Source organism: Trachurus japonicus, chromosome 7 (assembly GCF_045865225.1).
Source record: "Trachurus japonicus isolate A0001 chromosome 7, Traja_1.0".
Classification (NCBI taxonomy): domain Eukaryota; kingdom Metazoa; phylum Chordata; class Actinopteri; order Carangiformes; family Carangidae; genus Trachurus; species Trachurus japonicus.
This window is the reverse complement of record NC_140913.1, coordinates 6,560,717-6,585,688: the sequence shown is the minus strand read 5'-3', so window position 1 is coordinate 6,585,688 and position 24,972 is coordinate 6,560,717. Positions and strand designations below refer to the sequence as shown.

The following is a 24,972-nucleotide window of genomic DNA, read 5'->3' as shown; positions in this document are numbered from 1 at the left end:
CAGATCGAACTGGTACCACTTCACGGTCGGAAAAATACGAGTTTCCTTGAACGCACCATAACAGTCCTCGTCCCTACGTCGCCACATTCACGGCGTTCCTTGGCTGCACACACAGCCCTGCATGCCGTTCTCTCTCCTCATTGGATAAAAACTGTAGGATACGATAAATGTTTTCTCTTCGGCTCAGAGCAGAGCAGAGTGACTGACAGACCCGTGTTTCAGTCCAAACACTCTATGTAAGTGATTGCTGTCGGAAGATATAACTATTTAAGACTTATATTAACACAAATATATCACTTACTTCTGCTTTAAGATAATTTATTGAAATTTCTGATTTTCTCTGTTGTTATGAAATGTTATTGATTGTACAGTAACATTTGAGCAGAAGTTTGTATTACGAATGAAAGGTGACCAGCACCTTCATTTGTAGCAGTTCTATTGATTTTCTATAGGTTTTAGGAAATATTACCACACTCAAGTTGATATAAAGGATCCATATGTGAACTCAGCTGTTTTTCATGTACAAAACCCTCAAATGGCTCTTTTCACAAAATGACTCATAAAAAGGTCATTTAGACACCCTGATGCTGTCATCAGGCTCCATGACGCTTTGTTTGAATATGTTTTAAGACATCAGTTTGGATCAATACTTCTTTTATGAAGAGATGTGGCCTGAATAGAAAGAGAGAAGCCATTAAGGTCCATTAATTATCCTGTCAACTACATCAAACAGCACACTAAGAGCATCGTTCTGGCTTTGGAGACCAGACTGAGCAGAAAATCAGGGGGTGAAATTGAAAGTAGAGGACCTAATGGAGTACTTGAGGATCAAGAAATCATTTGATGCTGTGACAGTTTATGGCTTCACATGAATGATGAACAACCAAGTATGATGTTTTTAAACTGACATTTAGTCCTGCAGTGGATCAATGTGCATGAGTTGATTGTGTAATTACCTATACATAATTGATAATTATACGTTTTGTTTTTAGTAATTGCATCACCAGCATCATTTTCAGTTTTTATTTTTAAAGATAATTTGTGAATTCACAAGCAGCCACAGGCCACGATCAGCTTAAGAAGCTAAAGGTGAACCAGAGGTTGTCTGCTGTTGATATCCATCGCAATTTACGGAGCTACTTCCTGGTCCAGCTATTACTGTACACTGATACATTTCATCTGCTCTCAGAGATTAACATCAACATCGTAGGTGTGGCAACATGTTTCCTGTCCTGTCTCCAGATCTCAGCAATTACTCTGTTGAGTCCAGTCTTATTAGATCTGATGGAGCTACAAAATAAAACCAGGCACATGATAACCTATTGTTTTTTAAAAATTATTCCTGCAAATTTCTGTCACTTTTCTTAATATCCACCAACAAATATGTGATCAGCTAAAAGACAGTGATTTCAGAGCTGTCTGAATCAGTCCAGGTCAGTGAACAAATAATACAATACATTACAGTAATAACCAGTTGAACACAAGAACTGAAATCACATGACAACCCAACAGCTAAACAAGGGTGTCAAACAGGGTTGTCACCTGGCTAATAATATTCAACTGAGGGTTAGGGTCCGGGTTAGGGCCAGGGTAAAGGGTTAGGGTTATAGGTTTCCTTAGATGGGCCCCAAAAATACTTGTGTTGGCCCGGCAGTCTGCTGTATTTTAGTGGGGGACTAAAGCTGATTGTGCACATTCTACATTTCCCGTTGCAAACAGGAAACTGTGGTGTAAGAACATCCAGCTACAAGTAGTCGAGTGATTTTAAACAAAGCTGTGAGGACGCAATGATGGTATGATAAGTATGACATACATTTAGATTTTCTAGACGGCTAAAACCCACAGTAATGCAGTTAAAGGCATGTTGCCCATATTGTGTGAATGTGAGTGTGTGTACGTTGTTTGTCTCTATGTGGCCCTGCAATAGACCGGTGACCTGCCCAGGGAGTACCCCGCCCTCTCCCTGTTGTAAATATATACTACATTTAGAATCTGTGTAAAGCATTCAGATCTTTACCTCAGTAAAAGGGTTGGGGTCAGGATTGGGGTCATGGTTTCCCCTCCCCCTCCAGTGTTCAGACCCAGTGACACTGACTCAAGTGTCCTCAGTGGGGACATTTATCAGTCCTCACACAGCTCCCTCTGGGACTAAAGGCTCACACAAGTCCAATGTCTACAAAAGAGTACATACTGATGGGGGGAAAAAATTGTGGAATTCTCCTTTAAGAAAGTGAACATGGCAAAACTGAATACAACTATACAACCTTATATAGATAGTCAGCTGTTCTAACATGTCAGAGACATGCCGCCTTATGTTTTGGCACCACTGCCACAGTGTGTGTGTGTGTGTGTGTGTGTGTGTTGGCGTGGTCGTGTGGGCTGAGCCTTGTGCTTCTGTTCTTCTATATGTTCAGGAACATGTTGTTCTTTGGCAGCCCGCCTGAAAACACAGTCAACATGTCCTCAGACTGTGAAGTCTTAAATGTCTCAGATCCCACTGAACTCAACTGACACTTACAGTTACTTACCTTCTGTGGCCTGACGGAGCAGATGGCAGGTAAAAACACGTGTTTATTTTAGTTTGTCAAACCAAGTAAGAATTAAAAAAAACAAAAAAACCTGTCTGTTTATGTCAGAAGAATCACACTTAAAGTACAAAACTGAGTTAAAACAAAACATTGATGGGAGGAATATACATGTATGTATAATGTATACATATATGTATACATTATATTTATATTTATATGTATATGTATATAAACCTACCCCCCAACCTTTACCATAACCCTCAATTAACACACACACACACACACACACACACACACACACACACACACACACACACACTATTCTTTTATTATCCATCATTATCACTGTCATTATGAAACCACACACACACAGTGAGCAATACTAAATAATAGAGTATTGACTCTTGCAGTCTGATCTTTGACAGTCTTGTCTGGCATTCGAGGGCTCTTGCGCTCTGATTGGCCGCTCAGTGCTCATGTCACAGCTGTTTCCATCTTCCCTAACCCCCCCCCCCCCTCTTTTAGATGCATTTTACTGACTATGGCTGCTGCTCCCGTCGTCCCCTCCCTCCCCTCCCCCCTCCCTGCTCCTCCGCTCTCAGTACACTGTGTACCCAGCTCAACATAAGGAGCACAGAACACTGACATATTGTTGTCTGCTGTGTGCGTGTGTGTGCGCATGTGTGTGTGAGGCACTGCATGAACATCTTTACACTGTTGGATGTATCGGTGGGGGCTTCCCTGACCCCCACTCAGCATTAATCTACACATTCCCTAGAATTCAGCAGGCTAATCAGAGCGGAGCAGGGTTTTGTCTCTGGACCACGACTGTGAGGGAGCAGCACTGATCGCTGGGTTGTTTACAGCTCCATGCTTACTTATCACTGCAGGGGGTATCCCACTTTCTCTCAGTCAATAGGATCAGTAGCACTGTTGTTAGCGCCATGGCGCTCCGCTCCGAGGCTCTATTGTTATCCTGCCTGTTTCTTTTAATTCTTCTCTTTCTTCTTCTTTTTATTATTCATCTCCTGTACCAATTTTCGATTTTTGCTACTCCTCCTATCAGTTTTGAGAGAACCCATGCAATATATATATCAAAACATTGATCAGGATCGGAGAACTATTCATTTTCTTGGTAAAATATACATTTTTCGCATTGTTAAATTTCCCATTGAGAATGAATGGGAGACATACTTTCACATACTGTAGACATTCCTTTTAAACTTTAAAATGTAGAGAAAGAAGAAGACCGCACACTAGTTTTTGCTCCCATGACAATTTATTGTCACACACCAAGTGGTAACGTTTCGGGCATCTCAGCCCTTCATCAGACATGAAGACAGTAATTAACACACCTGCTTAAATAAATGCACAGGTCACCTGACATGTCATGTGATGATAGGAAAAAAACAGAAGAATAGAGGAGCTATATACACACACTGGGACTGAACAAACAGTCTACATTATACAAACAAATCACCAAATAGCACATGTCCACTAGAAAAATCACATGGCAGAAGCATCAGGCATCACCGTCATAATGCAATGTAATTTAAAGTAGAAAACAAATGTAAAAACAAGGAGGTGCCTAAACCATCCTGACAGTGGTGACAAAAAATATATAATTAATCAGGTATCCACAGCAATAAACAATAGAAAAAAACATATATTTTCTATTTTTTTCTATTGTTTTTTCTATTGTTTATTGCTGTGGATACCTGATTCATTATATTTTTTGTCACCACTTTCAGGATGGTTTAGGCACCTCCTTGTTTTTACATTTGTTTTCTACTTTAAATTACATTGCATTATGACGGTGATGCCTGATGCTTCTGCCATGTGATTTTTCTAGTGGACATGTGCTATTTGGTGATTTGTTTGTATAATGTAGACTGTTTGTTCAGTCCCAGTGTGTGTATATAGCTCCTCTATTCTTCTGTTTTTTTCCTATCATCACATGACATGTCAGGTGACCTGTGCATTTATTTAAGCAGGTGTGTTAATTACTGTCTTCATGTCTGATGAAGGGCTGAGATGCCCGAAACGTTACCACTTGGTGTGTGACGATAAATTGTCACGGGAGCAAAAACTAGTGTGCGGTCTTCTTCTTTCTCTACCTGTATCTCCTTTTGTGGACCTGCACCTAGCCTCACGTTTTTGGGATGTGCGTGTTTTTGTTCTTACTAAAACTTTAAAATGTAGACAAAAGACTAGTCTACTTGCACGTTTTGATAGGTCTTATAGTTTTTGATCAGTGTTCAAAGATTGTGATCATTTTTGGATAAATGCTGAGATTATAATGGGTGTGTATTGCGTGTAATGTTTGAGCTGAGTGGGTGACATCATCAGCTAAGAAGGAGAGCGTTTCTCTTCACATTCTTTTCTGGGCAAATTGAATCTTAGGCAACTGGACTTGTATTTGTCTGGGAAGACGCTTCGCCTCTTATCCAAGGGGCTTCATCAGTTCGTACGCAACAAGTCTCACTAGTCCGCACTAGTTGGACGGGTTGGACTAGTTGGAGTAGTTTCTCTTCACACACTGCTCCCGGCCACAAATTAAACTATACACACATGACTGTTTTACACAGTTGCAGACAAACTTATCATATCTCTTAGAATGTGCTCAAAAAAGCAAACCCCTCGAGTTACCGTGGCAACGTCTGAGCTTCAGGCCAGAGCCGCATCTGAGACCCATTCATTAATTAGACAACCCTCTGATATCTCTGCAGTTTATCAACTACACAGTTGCCCATAAAGTTGGAATAAAATGGTCTTTTTTAACCTCTTCTTATGAAATGATTGTGACAATGTGATTTATTCTTTATAGATAGAATTGGTCAATCTCCTCCAAACATATCACTGTGAAAATTAAACCACAATTAACCTTTATAATAGGAATTAAAAGAGAAATGTGTCTGAAAATTATTCCAACTTATTGGGCAACCGTGTATTACACTGATTCCATTCTCCCATAGGTAGTCTCTGAGAAACAACCAGACACACACAGAGACACACACAGGTAACTTTGTGATAACAGTTAGGATATTTACTCATTTAGTAAAAACTAGAGTAACATCACCCAGTAGTCAAGTGGAAAGTTGGCCACCGCATCCTGACATACAGCGAGCGAGCTAACCAGCGATGAAATCTTGCGTGAAAGTGTCCTGATATGCAGCGTGATGATTTTATTGCGTGTAGCCTATATTCTATTGGTTCAGAATCCAAACCAATCAGATTATCGAGGGACGTAAACAAACTTCTGGCGCTATTTTTAGATTCCTGCATTTCCTGGTTGCTGTTTTTGACATCTTGGAGTATTTTTTTTTCTATTTTATTTCAATGCAATTCTCTCACATTCTCCTCTCTCTGCTAACTAGGTTGTCAACAGGAAGCAAGGTGTAGTTTTCTTATTCCAGCACGCTAGTAAAAACTAAGCGAGTGAAATCACCATGGCAACCTCTGAGGGCAGACTGACAGATACGTAGACATTAGTAATAGAGTAACGTCAGACGTGAGGGTCGTCAGCTGATGCTGCTCACCTGGGCCTTCCACACTATAAACACTTGGCCATGTGCTCATTTTCTTCCCTTCCATCTGGTGATGTCCTTTTGGTTTTTGCTTTTGCACATCCAACACCTATATAGCACACATAACACTCATCTGCATTAATGATGAAACTTGCAGACCTCCACACCTCATTGTGTATTTGCTTATGTATGATAAATTGTTCGCTTTTAGTTTAACTTTGTGTGGTCTCCTTCCTTGTCACATTCACTGAGCCAGGCTGTGACAACTGTTATTATGTCACACTGAAAAGTCCCACCAGCAAAAAGGTGACGTGTACAGTGTACACTGCTGCAGCATGAAGGGTGGCACTTGTGCAGGAAACGTTGCTGATGATCATTTTATAATTATAAGTTTAACACTGGAACTCATGACGAACAGACATCATGTCCATCAACTCACTGTCGACTGACTCATTCAGATGATGTGATGTGACATCTATGAGGACATCCATACCTGTAGCTACTGTGCGTTGGTGTGTAGGGCCATAATCCCTATAGTCATACATACATAGCAGTAGGTTTGTTACCTTTAATTGTCGGTGCAAGCTATTTTTAGAATGGCGGAGCAGAGTATTATCTCATAGCGTGGTGAATGTGCAGGTCACAACTTGTCCACGAGAGCGTTTTGGGGTTGTTGGATCGTGTAGTTTGATGAGGGAAACCAAGAAATCCCATGAGCCTCCGTAGCTCTGAGCAGCTTGCACCGACAATTAAAGGTAACAAACCTACTGCTGTAGGGATTATGGCAATGGGTCAATTTGCCATAATGTTAAACAATCCCTTTAATGCAAAATGTATTTATTATTTAAACACACATACCCTGTTATTACTGTTTAATTATAATTAGAAAGAAATTAACTGTGTTTGGTCCTACCTTTCCTACAGCATTCAGAGCTATGTGATTGATGTAGGCCTAGTAACAGTCCTCCCTCCAACCCAGCACCAGTAGGTAGGTTGTTGTTTGGGTGGTGATCAAAGCTCGGAGCCTGTCTGGTGATTCTGGTCTGATGAAACAAACCCTGTGGAAGGATCCGGATCCAGGGGATTAGTGGCAACTGTGGGAAAAACAACTTCCCATAGATGCTGTCTGGATCGTGGCCACAGAACTCAAACAATGACATGTCCATCACCATACCAGAGGAAAATCTGGGCATCGCCTATTGAATCAAACACACAGGACAAACAGCTCTTGCAGATAGGTCAGTAACATCTGATCATAAAATACTGACATACTGCAGCCATCAGCTTCCTGTCTGTGCACCCTGTGAAGAGACACCAGACACTGTGGTTTGATGCACCCAGATGGAAAAATCAATATCAGTTTGTTCTCTGTGTCCTGTACAGAAACAGGCCTGAGACGTGCGTAGCCTAGAATGAAAACTGAAAACAATATTTTAGTACCATTGTTCTGAAGTACTGTAATCAACTCCTATAAAAACATTACATATCAATAATTTTATAATTATCTTTTTAATTAACAACCAAATATTCGTCGTTCTCGGGATGTTTCAACAAGAAAAAAAACAACATTAAAAATAATAATTTTTCATACTACTATGCCAAGTGTTTCTTTTTTTAGAATAACAACGTCAGTGGGATGAGTCAGTGATTGTGGCAATAGACTGATTTTAATAATTATTTGATCATAATTTACTTTCTATTTATACTGAAGTCATTTCTAATCATCAGTTAATTCTTTTTTCTTTCTTTTTTTCAAAATGATTTCATCCCACGCACTAAATGCTAAGGGAAAATGTTTTGATTGGATTAAAACACTCGCACACATGCACACACCAACACACACACACATAATAGTCTGATCCAGATCATATAGTTTTGATCATTTATTCCAAGAAAAGTTGACAAACATATTTACAGCAAAAAAATAACATGATTGTGTGATGCTTCCTCAAACATCTAATGGCTCCTGTCAGCTTCATTAACAAAAACAGTTCTTATTAAACACATTTGAAATAAGCTTCTCTGTACACACTGGAAATATGCACTAAGAAAAAAATAACAGTTTGAGATATTACACCCAGCTGTTGGAGAGGGGAGCGTGGGCTCTGTACGGTGTTTACAGTGAGGCAGTGAAACATTTTGCATAGTGTAAAGTGTTTTCAAGTGGAGTCTTCACTAGACTGAAGAGAGCTAAATCAACGGCTCGTACAGAAACACAGTAACAGCGGAGGAGTGGACGACTAAGGTTAGTGACGATGACTGTAGAGATCCTCGGGTATCTTATGCTCTATCAACACGGCAACGCCACACTCCATGCTTAGCTTAAACTCCTAAACAAACAGGTAGGTTGAACATGAACACTGCTGAGATTCAACATCCCAGGAGGAAAATAACAGACTTTCTATGTGCGACATTCGTCCTTTAACACAAAGAAAAAAAAACAAAAAAAAAAAACACCGTCATTCGACAACTACAGCTCCTTCAGGCTCAGCGACTGTTACTGAATCAAACTGAAACATTAGGAAGCAGCTCCTCCTGAATTCACACACTGATCCAGTTGTATGTACAATCACATTATGGTACTGTATGTTTCAGTTGTTGTTTTTTAATGATATACATAATTGTATTATTGTATTTGTCAAATGCCAACATACAATGTACAATGAAATGAGGCTAAGAGGGCAGATTGTGCAAAAACTGCATTTTAAAAAAGAAAAAATAGTTTTCAATAATTATAAAAGTTACCACGCACATTAAATATTATGAATATCAGCCCCAGTCTGCTTGCACTCGCTGAGGCTTCAGGTAAGACACTTTTAGACTTTTACGACCCGCTGGGAGCTGTAGTTGCAGAAATAACAACAATATGAATGTAGTCTGGAGGTGGGGCAGGACTGGCTCTCTAATACAGATGTTAACAGGTGCAACAGATGTGGTCAGTGTAAAGGAAACAGCTCTACGTTACCTGACGTTAAGTAAAAGTCAGTCGGAGGGCGGTTCAGATAAAAAAGTATTTTCCCACTCAAGCGAAGTATCAGAAAATAAGACGAGAGAGAGAGAGAGAGGGGGGATGTTTTTCGAGACTGAAATCGACATCTACTGCCAAGTCATTGAACGCAACCTGAATGCTGCACAGTGCTGTGAAACCACAGGCAGGTGCTGGTCATTCCTCTGGTCTGTGCTGGAGGGTGAAAGCTACAATCTGTCTGAGTGTGGGACATGTAAACCATCTACAGTACAGTACCGTCTTCACATATTTTGTTCATCTAGCTCTGCTCACACAGCACAGACAGCAGCTATGACGGAGCACCGGCCAGAGCGTGTGCGCTACAGCTACATGCCACTGCAAAGAGTCTGAAGCACTTCAGTAAAGAGGAGGAGGGGGAAGAGGAGGAGGGGGGGGGTCAGTGAGGATGGGTAACCCGTGGCTGCTCCTGGGGATTATTTCCAGATGGTAAATCTTCAAATTTCCTGTGAGAGTCCTTGAATCAGATTTGGCCACAGTCAGATGGCTCAATACTGCTCAGGTGTCAGCCTGTTTACACCCTGTTATTCACATCATCACAACAACCACAGGCCCCCAAAAAGCCAACGGTGCTCAGTGTGACGCCGACACACTCAACCCCAGTGTAAAAACCAGTCAGTACAAAGTTAGTTAGTACGTCAGATAGCACACATGTTAATACTAATCTTTGCAGTGATGACATAGAGATATACACTATTTGTCCAACACATGCTCTTTGGATCCAACGACAAACTGGTGCCCACTAAAAAAAACCCAGTCCCAGTTTCCTGCTGGACATCATTTTGGTAACAGTTGCACAGTTCGGAGTGGAGTTGTTACAGACTGCTACTTCTGAAGGTGAGAGTTACACAGTTCACCTTCAGAAAAACATCACAATAATAACCATCAATATTCACATTTGTTGTGCCCGTGTGGCAAAAGATCTGTGAAACATCCCTGTAAACCTTTTTTTTTTTTTTAAACAACGTTTGGATACTCAGCATCATGATTGCACCGTAGCTTCTGGGTACAAGAGGGGAAGAGGAGGCTAATGTGACGCTACGGCAGCCTGGAAGTAAAAAAAAAAAGTTTTAGAGTGTGACATCACTGAAAGCATTTCTGCAGACAGACACCTGCATGGCACCCATGAGGTCTGTCCAAATCCATCCAAATCGCACTTGGTGTGAATCATGTTGAAGGCACGAGGATGTTCACTTCTGATCATCAGCTACCAATGCTGAGGAGTGTGTGTGGGGTGGGGGGGGTGGGGGGGTTGATAGCTTTGATTGCTTCAGTGTTTAAGCAAAGGCGGGGCATCGAGGGGTTGTTGTCAGGGGAGATAGAAAAGGGGGGCTGCTGATTGTAACTAGGAGGTAAACTGCTGCAGTCTGATTTGCATACAGACTTTTGGAATCATCGCTTCCCGCTCATCATGCATTATGACTGTGGAGTCTTCACAGTTCAGTTTGTCAGAGTCCCTTTTTTGTTCCACTGGAGTCCACGTCCATGTCGTAAACAGAGCTGCGGAGACACAAAGCACAAACAGGTCAGCCAATGAGAAAACGACTTGATAACCAACAGGATTTCATTGTTACAGCTGATTTAAAAAAACAAACACATTTTGGGCTCGTTTCTGCAACTTAAAGAGGAACTATGCAAGTCTGGTCGCTTTTTCTCTGTTTTGCTAACCCTCCTCTTGACCATGTGCATTTGTTTTTAACGAAGCTGGCGAAAAATCAATCCACAGAGCGGTGGATAACGTTATATAACATATAAGATGTTACGACGTGTATATTTGTGTAGTTTTAACTGTCATAAACAAAAGATTACGGGTTACGGAGCGTGTTTATGTAGCGGTGCTGCAGAGATGAGAGCTGGGACACCGGGGCGGCGGCTAAGTAGCTACTACACTGATTTGGTTTTGGTTGGTTTTGGTTTTCAGCCGTGAGATGCCAGGTGGAAGGCAGAGAGCCTCCATACTCACTGTAACAAGTCACAAGTCATTATCACAATTACTCTGGAGCTTTCTAATTAAGGTAAAAATGTAGCGTAGCCATGGGAAAAATCAATTGTTTTTGAATCTTTGTGTATTTTTCAGGGAACCGCACTTACTATTCTAGTTTCATTCCTGTTTTTGTCCTTGATTTCTATGGTGCAAATAAATACAAATAAATTAAACAAAAATAAAAACAATCAGGAAAAAAATCGGACAACAGCAAAGTCAGTGGCTGTCACAGTGTTTCTCCATCCACCTGACAACACAGCCTGACACCTGAGTGCGTTTCCCGCCTGTAGATGTGTCCAGGTGTAGCCCAGCGCTGCGCTGTGCTCCACTAATAGCCCGGCGGCTCACACGCCACAGCTCCGGCCTGCAGCAGCTTGTTCCTCTTTTTTTTTTTTGTTGCATTGCATAGGTTGCATAACCTCACAGCACATGGTGCGAACACAAGTGGGTCAGCTTAGTGGGAAGCACGCATGTTAGAGATGATGTGCCGAATGGAGATGTGCAAAGTGCTTATGTCACTGTTGAGGAACATGTACTGTGCAGTTTACCACACACAAAGAGGATCTACAGGGGGAAAATATGGCCTCAGGCAAAAAAAACAAACAAAAGCAGATACTGGCTCTAAAAAATATGAAGCGAGGTCAAGTGACAGGACCCCGTCAGGTGACAATAACACCAGTGCAGGGCTGTTACACTCTGTCCACCTGCGCTCTGCTGCTTTAACCTCATTTGTCCGCCTCTGAGCGGAGCAGAAGGATGCTGCTGCTGGCCGTCGACCCCCGTGCTGTTGACAGCTCCTGCTGCTCTGGGATCAGTGCGGCGGCTCTGACTGTCCGGCATGTTTGCTGTCTCATGTTTTAACGGCAGCGGCTCTAAACGTCGTCCATACCTGGTGTGTGAACTCTCTGAACCCTGTGACCCGAGGCGCTCGGTTTATGAGCGTGCCTCTCATACCTGCCTGCTCGCCCTGCCATGGAAAGGTTACACAACTCTGCACTCTCACTGTGTTGTACTTGGTTGAAAACAGAGAAAGCGTTGACATCAGTGGCCACAATGGGCTCTGAGTCAGAGGAAACACGTTATGGCTTCTTTTTTTTTCTCTGTGGGACGATCAGACGGCTGCTTTGTTTGGGTACGGTCCTCAAGAGACTCACAGACTGTGAGGGACATGAGCTCCAGTCCCCAGCCATGTCCTACAAAAACTATCATGTATTTTACAATTTTTCAGTGATTTATTTAATCCATCCAACAGAAAGTGTTTTAAGACCACAATCTTTTGATGCACATGTTTTGTTATTGTTATCTTTGGCCCGATCCACAAGTGTGAATCAGTTCTTGGAGATGATTCTGCAGTCACAAGCTGAACTATCTCTGCTGGCAGCTACCACTCAGATGGCACCGTCGTGTTATTGTTGTATGTCATTGTTTTTGGTCAATGTATAAAAAAAGTTACATTTGCGTAAAGAAGCATATTTGTCCATTGAAAGACATTTTCCCACGAAACGTTTTTGAACAGATAAAAAAGGTTTAAGGATTAATCGTGATTAACACAACGCTTTACGCTCCCTATGCTCAGTATGGCACAGTCCCTTTCTCCAGAGTCCACGTCTATGTTGGATATATATTCTGGTGGATATTAACACTATAAACACACGGAGACAGTCAGAGTTCGACCCTGTTTAAACAAACATGCTACAACATATTAACATCTGAACCCTTAAACCCCTTCCCCACCCCCTCGCTGCAGCCAGCATATCATTTTTCTGCTACATAAATAAGCACAGTATAGAGAAGCAGGGGAAGGTCAAAGCCCAGTAAATCCTGGACTAACTGGGGCCTGCTGCCTCCTCGGCCGGCCTGCCAGCCTTTTGTTGTTGCATAACTCCGAGCAGACTGACTCGTTAAAAACCAGCAGAGACTGGTATTGGTGTGGAAGTGATGGGGGCTGGTTTACTGTGAGGCCGGGACACTGCGGCAGCTCTCTGTGATTACGAGTTGGAGAAGGGGAGCTTTGGCTCTTTACGAGCTCGGGGAGGTTTTGTGGCTGCGCGGCATGCAAAGCAACACATTCCACACAGTTGGCATTCATGAGAACTGTTCATGTAAGTTGAGGTGTACGACAAAGCGCCTCCAGAGAATACAGTGGGGTGGACAAAGGGCAGTGTGTGGCACAACAAACAACGGTCAGTCTGACAGGTACTTGTGCTTTCTAATAAACCAGAGCTGCCATTAAAGGAGATGTGTCATGAAGAGAGAGTAACCACCGTGTGTTGTAGAGCTGAGTGTCACCGCAACTTAACTCCTATAAATAAATGTTGGCTGTACTGCCAAATTATTAAAGCCAGATGGGGGGAAAATGAGGAAACGACAATAGACAATAGCAGCTGACAGAAGAAAAAGCTGCAGTGACATAACTGTCAGTTATTCAGTCATCCTGGTTTTTTAGGGGTGGTTACAAAAGGACTGGGTGTGTACCTTCTTGTTTACCACCAGGCTGCCTCGCCAGTAAGTTGCTGCATGAAGAGATTATGTACAGTCTGTTTCTTTCAAATGATTTGTACCTTCAGTAGTTTCAGTATCTTGCCCGTGGACACTTTGAGGACGGGAGGAGCTGGAGATCGAACCTGCTCTACCTCCTTAGCCAATGGCTGCTCAAATTTCTGTGCAGGCAAATAGTTTAACTGAGCTCAGCAGAGTGAGTTCATCTACCTTCAGAACTTCCATGAAGTTTTGAAATCAATCATCTGAAATAAGGACATCCATGGCTAAGGTTTTCCAAAACGAGGCTTCAAGGTTTGCGCCATTGTGAATTTCACACAGTGGATAACAGAAAATCCAAATCTGTACTCCCTGCAACAGCTGCTGACCACGCCTCTTTGCATCCATTATTTATTGGTCAGAGAAAAACCCTGTCAGCTTTATTAGAGTCACTCAAACACAACCAGCCGTTGACTATGCATCGACACAACGGTGAAACCAAAGAGAACCCGCCAAGAGGCCGCACCACGTACAGCACCTGCAGTGAGCTGCCAGGCTGCGATAGCTGCTGTGCAGACTGTGTTGAGATTAGCACGGTGTAAAGAGCTTATGACCCATTAGATCCAACACAGTCACCATGAATGGGGACGGTGGAGTGGAAGAAATGTGGATCCATGTTATGACAGAGCACTGTGGGATCGCAGGATGTCCAGGACTGCAGGGAGGTGCTGGAAGGTGAAGCTCTAACTGTAGATTTTCATGTTCAAACGGCATAAAAAAAACAAAAACACAAAGGGGGTCAGATGAAAGAACTTTGACTTTTCCTCTTACTCTCTGGTTTTCAAATCTTTGAATAAACACTAGAACATAAAGAGGTGTTTCCCCCCCTGAGTCGTTTGTGAAGGAACTCGTTTATGTGGTTCTCGCTCTGAGCCCTGAGGGCCCTCAGGAAATATTTACAACCACCACAGCCACTGAATGCACACTTTTACAACCATGTTGCATAAGAACGCCAATGCGCTCATCACACCCACTACCCAAATCTCATAAAGGTAGCCTCCCTCTGGCATTTCTCGGCCCCTCCATAACACCCCCCACTGACCGGGGCGATGCAGAACATACCGTACCCTGACTCCAAACTGCTGTCCAAACATCCCTGTTTCCTTTATAGGAGCAGGACCAGTATTCCCTCAAAGCCCACTGTCTTTATTTCGAACCCTACACTGCTCTGGAAGACGTGTACAGAGAAAAGCGTGCCTGAAAGCATCAGCGCACTCATTAGGAGACATTAAAGGTGCAAGGACAACACCCTGAAAATGCCTCGACTTGTCAAAAGCCTGATCAGGCTGTCGATGAAATCAAAAAAGGATTCCTGAAGAGGAGATTGGTGACGTGAGGAGGGGCCGTGGCTTAGAGCGCTGTGGCCTGGTTTAGGCTGAGGCGACACACGGCCCGCAGCCAGCGAGAGGACAAAATGTTCCCGACTCAAGCCTCCATAAGCCCTGAACCAAGAGTGGCACACTCATTGTCCAGCAGAGGAGGGGAGGGGAGGGGAGGGAGCGGGTATGCACGGGGAGGATGGGTGTGATCGATGGGCGGGGCGACGGCTCCGTATCACTGCGCTGTGGTTATGATGTGATGTGACAACACAACAATCCTGATCCAAGTCGTTAGATATTTGGTATTTGCCCAAACACAGTCCAATGTTCTCAGGGCTGAGGGGAACATGAATGCATCCCATTTTCTGCCAATTTCAAAGAGTCAAATGTGAAACAGGACACTGGCATGAGTATTCAGACAGGATGCGATACGTTCTACCAAGGCACGTGAAGGTTAGCCGAGGTTCCCGCACTTCTCAAAACCTTGTTTGGCATCCACATGTGTCAGAGTCAGCTGATTCGACATGATGTGGAATGACACATACCTGTTTATATGTGGTCCCCCAAGCTGACAGTGCAGATTAGAGAAAAAAAAAACCATGAGCAGGAAGGAACTGCCTGCAGGGCTCAGAGACGGGATCGTGTCAAAAACATTCCTGCTGAACATCAGGGTCCCAAGAGCAGAGCGGTGTGGAACAACCCGGACTCTTCTAGAGCTGCACGATCGAACTAACAGAGCAGTCAGGGAGGAAGTGACCAAAGCTGAGTCCAAACTCAGGAGCTGCATCTGAAGTCACAGCGGCACAGCCAGGCCGTTGCCTTTTCCTTAGGATGTGGTCGATACATGCAACAGTCTTTGTCGGACCGTCAGAGGCTCCAACACAATGACCTCTGTGGTCTATCCACTGTATCTAGGCAGATTTTCAGTTCTGATTACAAGTTCAACAGCTCATGATACAACTGTTAAAACCTGTTAACCCCAACTGTAACAGTTGCAAGGTGATAGGCACGGTGCATCTCTACAACGAGGGCAAACACAAAGGATATTCTTCAGTTGCATGTTTGTCAATGCAACACACACAGTCCTCTAACACAGCTTCTCTCTCTCCACACACTCTGCTCTTACTGGCTTTATAATGACATGTTAGAGCAGAAACACATGTGATCTCTCATCTCTACTAATATCTAAAGAAAGTCTTACAGACATATGGACGTAAAAAATAGTGCTGTTTTCAACCTTCAAGCTCATAGTTCATTGTGGTTGCTCCATGTGCTGCAGCCTTAAACCCTCAAACCAGTTAACGACATTATACAAACATGAGAAAGTGATGAAAATCAACTATAATTAAATTCAGTTTTGAAATTCAGTCTCAGTTTCAAGCCACTCATAATGATTGAAAAGGATTCAGGCATGTGCAGACTTCAGGCAGACTGTTACATTTGTTTTATATTTCCATCAAGTGATGTTGATTAGGTTTTTAAAAAAAATGCAGTTATAAAATGGCAAAAAGTACAGATGAGAGTAGCATTAAAGGGATAGTTTAGTTTTTTTTTTAAGTGGGGTTGTATGAGGTACAAATGGCCATTAAGTATAATATCTGCAGTAGAAAGGTCTCTGCTCTCCCCCACTGAGAAATACCACGCTGCACTGAGACAAGGACAGTAAACTGTTGTGAATGGGGGACAATTAATCAGCGTATTTTCGCCACCTACGAGAAGTCCCGTCTCAAAATAATACACCAGTTCAACAGTACGATATGAAGTAAAACATTTACAATGAATCAAATGGTCGGAACTAACCCACCACCCACTCAAAAAACTGAACTATCCCTTTTAAGTACCACATCAATAAGTGGGACTGATATTAATAGTAGCACCATCCAAAACATAACGATACCTATCCCTATGGTAAACACAGTATTTACTGGTTCACAAACTGTAAATTGTGAAGTGTGAAGATGTTCACAACAAAGAGACACTTTGGCTGATGTTTGCTTTTTGTGCAATGTTTATAGACAAGTACCTCACAAACCCCCCATTCATTTATCAATGGTGGATTAATCAAACAGCAGTGAATCAAACCTCCCCCACACTGACTGAACCAGATCTACCACATTACCCAGATACATCCCTCCAGTTTTCTGTGTCCTATATCTGTGTCGTTGTCGTCAGCTGCCCTCACTTCAACAGCTCTGGACATAAACACAACAACTGCCCCCTTCCCATCCTCGGCCCACCGACCCTATCCATGTCTCCAGCTTCTAATCCCCCTCTCCGACAGATGACAGGTTTTCCCATTGAACCAGTGCAGTGCTGTGCTGTGGGCCTGTTGCGTAATATGCTATACCATCATGTCGCAAGAGAACGGGGCCAACGCGAGTTACGTCATAGAGGGATGGGGCGGGGTCTCTGGGCAGGGGCTTACAATGACGGGTTAACAGAAGATGCACGCAGGATGGGACGGCTAATTGTCAAACAAACGCTGGGATTAGTCGTGGTCAATGGAGGGTTCAAGTTCAAACAAACAGACGCGTGGTTTGGGTCACTGAGCATCCACTCGGTGGCTGATTGATGTGCTACAAGGAGTTTCTGCTCTAAATAGCAAACGGACATGATTAACATCTTAAAGAGAGTTTTCTTTCACTGTCACTGCAGCACTAAGTTATTTCCCCCCAAGTGTGCATGTTTGTTTTGGGGGGTTTTGGGGGGAGGGGTCGGAGATTTTGAATGTCATAGGCTACTGTATAATCAGTTTGGCTGAGTCATGATTCTTGAGAGGATATTTACCAGTATAAAATGTCAGCTGATTATTTCTGAGCATTTTCCAAAATGTATACAATATGTAATATTTTTGATTACTTGGTCATCCTAAAAAGAATTAAGTAGAATAATTAATCACACTAAGGTTACACACAACATAATCTTCCTAACCAATTATAAAAACGTGGGAAACAGACATTAAGGACAATCAACGGATTTTTAACATCATAATCCGACAAACATGCACACAAAAGACCAGACACCTGCTGTTTGTAGCAACAATTTCACAGTGGCTAAACCTCAGAGACGAGATCTCGCAGGAACTCGCTTGATCAAACGTGACTTCAGTGGAAAAATACGTTTGGAGGAGGTTTTTATCGTCAGCTCTCCTGGTTTAATGCACTGAGAAGCACAAAAAGAGAAAATAGAATATGTGGAAAATCCTGGCAGAGAGGAAGGTGTATGCACAGTTATGGTTAGCTGCCATGTTTGTGAGCTGTCAAAGTGCGTAACATGTGACTGGTGACTACTTCTCTCGTCCTGATCAAAGAGGGGAGGGGAGGGAAGAGGTTTTGTGCAGCAGGAAAACATGCAAATGACTGGGAGAGCAAACAGGTAGTGATGTAGCTCTCAGAAGATTCCAGGCGCTGCGTTCACCGTCAGAGATATGAACATCACAGGAGGAAGTGACCTCAAAGATGTAACTGACAGCCAGGTGTCAGTATGCATTATATACACAACACCACCTGTGCACATGCAGGTTAACGCCCCAAAACTTTGGAGGACTCGTCTAATAACTCCTTCTATTCTGCCCATTTCTCTCTCTCGCTCTCTCGCACACACACACCCTCTGCCTGTGTGTGTTTAATCAAAGCCAGGCTGTTTGCCCTCAGGCCCACAGTGTACCAATCTAAAAGTCGTCCTCCCTGCTGCACATGTAGCTGTGCTCATACGCCACCGCCCCCATCCTCCGAGGCCTCAGCATACCTCCTATTACCTTCCTTCTCCCTCACGTACACTTCTGTATTTGTGAATTCACTTTAAGCAAGAATCCTGCCGTGACAGTGCCCGCTCATCCCTCGTCTTGTTAACCGTATCAGTAGCTCAGGTTGGTTTCTTTGACGTCAGCTCTCTGCACCGGACACTTTCACCCTGGTTAATCCTGATTCTCTGACGGTGACGTGGGAAGCTTTGGCAGAAATCACAGGGGTCAAGCTTAGGGGAGTGATCGGTACGAGGTGAAGGTACGAGGTGAAGGTACGAGGTCAGCATGTCATCTTGACGTCTGGTCAGGTTCCCTGACCGGGGAGATTTATTATTTCTCAGCAGTTTTCCTAAAGGTCAGTAAGGTCACCAAGGAGAAGAACACCAAACCTGAAAGGGACTACAAGGAGTTTTGGAAGGCAAAGTGTATTTTGCTTAGAAAACCAAGGTGGTGCAGTGCAAGTGAGTTGTTCTGTAATTCGTATGTGCAAATTTTTTTGCCGACTGAACGGTTCACATAATGCTGTCATAATCCCGGTCCCAGTACTGTGAGATACCAGTCAGCTATGTGGAAACACTGGTGACTGTCTTTTACTTTATTTTATGTGTGTCTGATTGTTTGTTTGTTTGTTTCTATTAAAATGGACCTGGAGTCTAATAATAAAGCCTCAGCCTCAGCTTCACCTCCTGCTGAGACGCTGTTGTGTTCTGAGTTGATCTGCTGGAGGTAATGAAACAGCTTCTCTCTCGATTGTAATGTAGAACAGGGGGGGAAGGCTTGTTCTAGAACACACATTAAAAAACAACAACAACCAGTGACTTCACACTGGGGGGGGGTGGCGGGTGAATGAGGGACGTCCCAGGCAGGTGACCAGGACAAGAGAAGCTAACTGTGTCAGCTGAAAGGAAGATTACCAGCGTTCAGCCCAGAGCAGAGTTACCAAAGACCAGCAGTGGTGACTCGTGTGTCTGCAGGTTTAATTCCCTCTAATCACTGCAGCGGCTACACTGACTGCTCCTCCTCTCTGGTTCGAGGTAGATCGGTAAAATCATCTGTTATATAATTTAGTTCGGACGGGCTAAAAAACAAACATGCAACTTCTTCTGCTGTAACCAAATTAAAGAGAGAGAGCAGTGTGGGAAAGTTGTGAAACTGAAAGTAAAGTTATCAAAGAGGTAGAGCTCACCTGGGAAGGAAAGAGGTCCCTTCTTTGACTGGTTAGGGTAAAAAAAAGGAGAGGTTTTTGGAAAGGTGGGTCTGTCACGCCGCGCACGTGACTTGGTCCATCCGCACCTCCAACTGGAAGGCATCTGGTCGGTCCTGAGGGTTGACTGCGAGCATGTCCTGGAGGAGTTTCTTCACCCCCTCAGACATGGAGCTCCTGGCCTTCTGGGGGATGTGGAGAACCATCTTGGGGTTCTCCAGCAGAGCCTCCCCAACGGGTACGATCTCCGTGCCCTGCCGTATGTAGGTGCCCAGCAGCTCGCGCTTGGACTCCGCGTCGATGAAAGTGATCCGCTCGATCATGGCCCAGATGATGATGCCCAGGGCAAAGATGTCGGCCTTGGCCGTGTAGTGGCCCTCCCACACCTCGGGGGCCATGTAGAAGTCCGAGCCGCAGGCCGACGACAGCCAGAACTTGTTGATGTTGACGATGTTGTTCTGGTTGCTGCCTTTGCCGCCCACTGTCGCCGCGGGGTGTTCCTCGCTGTTCTTAGAGTTCAAACCCGCGCAAACTTTACTGAGGCCGAAGTCGGCAACTTTGAGAACAGGAGAACCGGATTTCTGCGAGATGAGGATGTTGTCCGGCTTCAGGTCCCGATGGACGATGTTGTTCTTGTGCAGGAAAGCTACCGCGCTCGTCAACTGCCGCATGAAGCTTTTGTTGGTCTGGGGGTCGGGCCGGCGGGACAGGATGTACTGGTTGAGGTCGCCGCCCTCACAAAACTCCATGACGAACCAGAGGTAGCAGGGCTCCTCTGGGTAACCCAGGATCCGCTCTCCTGCAGCAGAGGGACAGATATCAGCTGATTAGTCACATTCAAACTGGGACAGTCCACATCGGGTCATCCGATCATAAATCAACAAATTCATTACACTATTTATAAAGAGATTCATTTCAAGTGCTTAATACTGGAAAAAGATCCTTTGTGAAAATGTAACTTTATTAGACATTAACCAAAAACAATGACAAGGTTTGTCCAGAATCCCTCAAAGGCCTCACTGCATTTCAATTTTGTTGTATGGTTGTACTTGGTATGATTATGCAGTGACAATAAAGACTTATCTATCTATCTATCTATCTATCTATCTATCTATCTATCTATCTATCTATCTATCTATCTATCTATCTATCTATCTATCTATCTATCATAAAAAAAGCTCAAATGAAAACAAGACAGCACCGTCTGAGTGGTAGCTATTAGCAGAGACAGTAACTTGAGCTTATGTGATCTGATTCATATCCGGCAACTGATTCAAACTATGGGTTGGGCCAAGGGCCAAAATAGCAGAACGTGTGTTATTTTCACACATCAAAACAACAAAGTGGCATAAAAAGGAAGAGAAATTTAGGTTGTTGTCACGTTATCTCTGACAGACGTAACTGTCGTTGAGACTTTTTTTCACTGCAGATCTGTGAGCAGAGCGATGGCTTCCCTCCTCCACCCCAGCTTCACTCTTCCTCTCACACACACAAACTGGCAACTGTTTATTTTTTAAGTGTTCATATCCATCTAGAGCAAAGAGATGAGATTTAATCCCAGGCATATTGCTGACAGCAGACCACAGAGAGATTGTCCCTGTCACATGACATGTGTCCACTTCTGATCAGATCAATGCAGATAATCTTAACACAGCAGAATCGGATTTCTACAGTACATTAGTGTTGCATACAGGAGGTGTACAATATAACAACTTCAAAACAACATTGACTCATTAATGAAAAATGCTAAAGTACAGCAAAACGTTCAGTTTTCATATTGTTCCCTGTCTGAGCTATGAGGCGCTGCAGCTCGTGACCACGTGCTCTTTATTTGTCGGCAACTTTTCAGAAACAGGGGAAGTTTTGACAGTCTGTTCTGGGACGACTTAAAGGCTTTATGTTTGACTCCTCAGGAAGCGACACCGTTCTCTGTGGTCTGTAACTGCACGCAATAGACAGTATGGTGATCAGATTCACTCAGCGCAGCCACTGCCACTTCAAAAAAAAAAAAAAAAATGTGTGAGGTTCACGTGTGAGGTTTAAAACCCCAAACCTTCCTTCTACTTCTGCTTTTCACCAGCCGCACACAAGCTTCGCCGCTATCGGTTAGTGGAGGCAGATCGAGGTTTATATTTGTTCTGTTAAGTAAACGCACGTTTTCATAGGGAGCTCACTGGCACTGACAAACAGCTGTTTACGGATGAACTCAAACATGTGTACTGGTTGATATGTGTTGATGTTTATCAGCACATATTGTATCTGTGCATGTATATCTGTTGATTTATCACCTCGGTTGATTTATCAGGCTCAGATAAACACTAGAGCTTGTTATCTGGATCTGCTTATCTTGATGTCTTCTCAGTCACTACAGCACTTCTTTTAAAGGGTTCTTACTCGATTTTTTTTGTCATCTTGACACTGCTTATTTAAATGTTTTTTTTATTTATTTAAATTTTTCGTTTATTTTTAAATGCTTTTTTAACGTAAACTTACCGGTAGTGTTCTATTTTTATGCACTTCCATTTCTTTGAATTTGCCTGATGCGTGTCTGTACGCATCACTTCATTCAGTCAATCAGTGTTTGATTTAGCATCACACCAAGTCTCTGGTTGTTTAAATACCAAAACAAACTAAGACAAAAGTCAAGTGACCCTTCATCAAAACAAATCATCCACTGTTTTTCCAAACCAGACAAACCGTAGCATTTGATTGCTGCAGTAGATGTCAGCTCAAGATTAATATTTCATTTCAAAAGCCTGAATGGTGACACTTACATAACAGCCAGGCTATTAAAAGAAAAGAGGCTAAAACCTGAACACTGACACAAGTATTGCCATGGTTGCTTTTTAACAGAGCAGGGTGGCAGGTTGAAAGAGCTTTGTTTTACAGTAATTCTCACTTTTACTTTTAAGATGTATTGAACCATTACTGTCAATAATCTCTGAGGCCAAGTGAGCAATAACAAAGGAAGTGATAAGTAGGTCAAACTGGATTCATAACAACAATCATACAAAGAAAAGTGACAAAAATGTAGCAGTCACAAGTTATTTAGTTGCAATATTTCATGAAAATATGTCACACTGGACTTTAAGGTCATTGTTAAGTGTGTGAGATTTCAGTCAACATGCAATGGGTTAACATGTTTCCAAGTAGTACACTGTGTTCTCTCATGAGCTGAGGGCAACACAGTGTACGCTCTGTGCCTACTATAGGTAACCTATAGAGCAGCCACTGACAGACGGGGAACATACAACTCTTAGTCATGATAATTCACTACATTTGAGAGAATTAGCCACAATTTACATACACATCCTTGTAGTTTATGTCTGCTATTACACAAACTTTTTTATTTTACACATTATTCCTACATTATTAAGTTATACAGAGCAAAAAAACATCAAACACCTCTCATTCCAGTCCTAATGTACATAATCTTGATATGACATACAACTGTAATATGATTGGAAATCACTGCAATAACTAAAAGTTTGTTGTTTCTGTTAATAAATTTAACTTGTAATCCTTGACCACAACTGTGTTTACACTTGTGACCACCAGTTACAAACTCATTGACCAAGTTAACATGAGCTGAAAGGATCTTTAACGATTCTGTGGGTGACTTTAATGGGATTTTATCAAAATATGAGACAAATAGTCCCTAATAAAAGCCCTTTTAGGCTACATATTGAGTGATTAAAATGGAAATTTCAAAAACTGCTTATAAAGTATTTTATTGACATGCTTCAGGAGTCAAGATTGAGAAGTTTCAGTAGCTTCCTTTAGTGCATTATGTTGTGTAATCGTTATAGGGGCTGGTGTTACTGTGCAGCTAATAACTGGTTGGTAAACAAAGCAGCAGCAGGCTGTTTACCTTTGAGCGACGTCTCCACCAGCCGCAGGTATTGTTTGGACCTCTTGTTGCCGTGGCTCATCTTCTGGGCCAGGCCGTTCCTCTGCAGGACGCACTCCTCCAGCTGCACCACGTTCTGGTGCCGGTTCTCCAGGCTCGTCAGGGCCCAGAACTCGGCCAGAGCCAGCTCCACGTTTTCCGGGGCGTCGCATTGGAGCCTCTTCACCGCCACCCTGGCCCCTGTTTTCCGGGCTATGGCTTCGTACACCACGCCGTAGCTGCCCCGGCCGACCTCCCGGAGCAGACTGTACCGGGGCGCCACCACCACGGCGGGCTCCAGCAGGAGGTCGCTCCGCAGGAAGCTGATGGAGAAGCTGCAGTCGTCGTCCTCTTCGTCCTCCTCCATGGGCTCCGCGCGGTTGTTGTCCTCCACCGTGAGGGAGCGGAGGACTTTGCAAGCCTCCCGCTTCATCCTCGCGACCGCGGTACTCCTCCTGCAGCCCCGCACACCGCCGCCGCCGCCGCCGCCGCTTACCTTTCTCCTCTTCTTCCCGTTGCAAATATCCATAACTTCTTCTTTGTCGAAAGTAAGCATGAAGGAAGGACGTGTTTCTCTGTCATTACTTTAGCTCTAAACTAATAAAGTTTGACGTCCTGGCGTCGACCTGCGTATTGTTCGGAGAGGTAAAGCGCCAGCCTGTCAGCAGTCTAAATCTTTTGAGCTGTTCCCGATGAGAGAGCCGGTGACGTGCTACTACGGGTCTGTCCAGCTGCGACAACTAATTTGGCTTCATAAACAAAATGTTCCAGCTCCCGAGTACAGGCAGGGAAGGAACAGAGGGCGTGGCTTCGCTCACTGCTCGCCTCTGATTGGCCAAGGGACGAAACACGTCGCCTCTGATTGGCGGAGAGACAAAACAGCTCGAGGAGATCCCGCTCGGTCTGAAAGGTGGAGAAAGCGACAGAGAGCACGCTACGTTTGTTTTTATTTTTGAAACTGGAGAACGGACGGTGATAAGGTGTCGTTAATACTGGTTTAAAAAGCTTTATTGAGCCGATAAAGAGTCAACCGGCGGTACCGTTTCCCCCCATCCGTGCTGAGCCTTTGTGAGGCAGCGTGGACTGACGGGTGAGAGGCGGGGTCACGTCACGTGTACACAGGCATGGACGAGGGCTGTGAAAGTGAAAATAACACTACATCGATGTACCTGGTACATAATTTGCTCTGATCATTGTTTCTCTTTCTATTTAT

At 43.6% G+C, this 24,972-nt stretch overlaps 1 protein-coding gene across 1 annotated transcript; it reads right to left on the bottom strand.

Moving 5' to 3' along the window:
- Positions 1-7,923: 7,923 nt before the first annotated feature.
- stk35 (serine/threonine kinase 35) lies at positions 7,924-24,506 on the bottom strand. Its single transcript, XM_085780962.1, has 3 exons — positions 23,742-24,506; positions 19,853-20,669; positions 7,924-10,580 (listed from the first exon to the last, which is right to left on the bottom strand). The coding sequence occupies exons 1-2, from the start codon at positions 24,313-24,315 to the stop codon at positions 19,927-19,929; spliced, it is 1,317 nt and encodes a 438-aa protein (XP_085637088.1). The 5' UTR covers positions 24,316-24,506; the 3' UTR covers positions 7,924-10,580; positions 19,853-19,926.
- Between the last annotated feature and the right edge of the window lie 466 nt (positions 24,507-24,972).

Excerpts from the sequence above, each read along its gene's own strand:
- stk35 (XM_085780962.1), bottom strand. The coding sequence starts at position 24,315 with ATGCTTACTTTCGACAAAGAAGAAGTTATGGATATTTGCAACGGGAAG. Across the intron at positions 20,670-23,741 it reads GGTGGAGACGTCGCTCAAAG|GAGAGCGGATCCTGGGTTAC; the intron begins GTAAACAGCCTG and ends CCTCTGCTGCAG.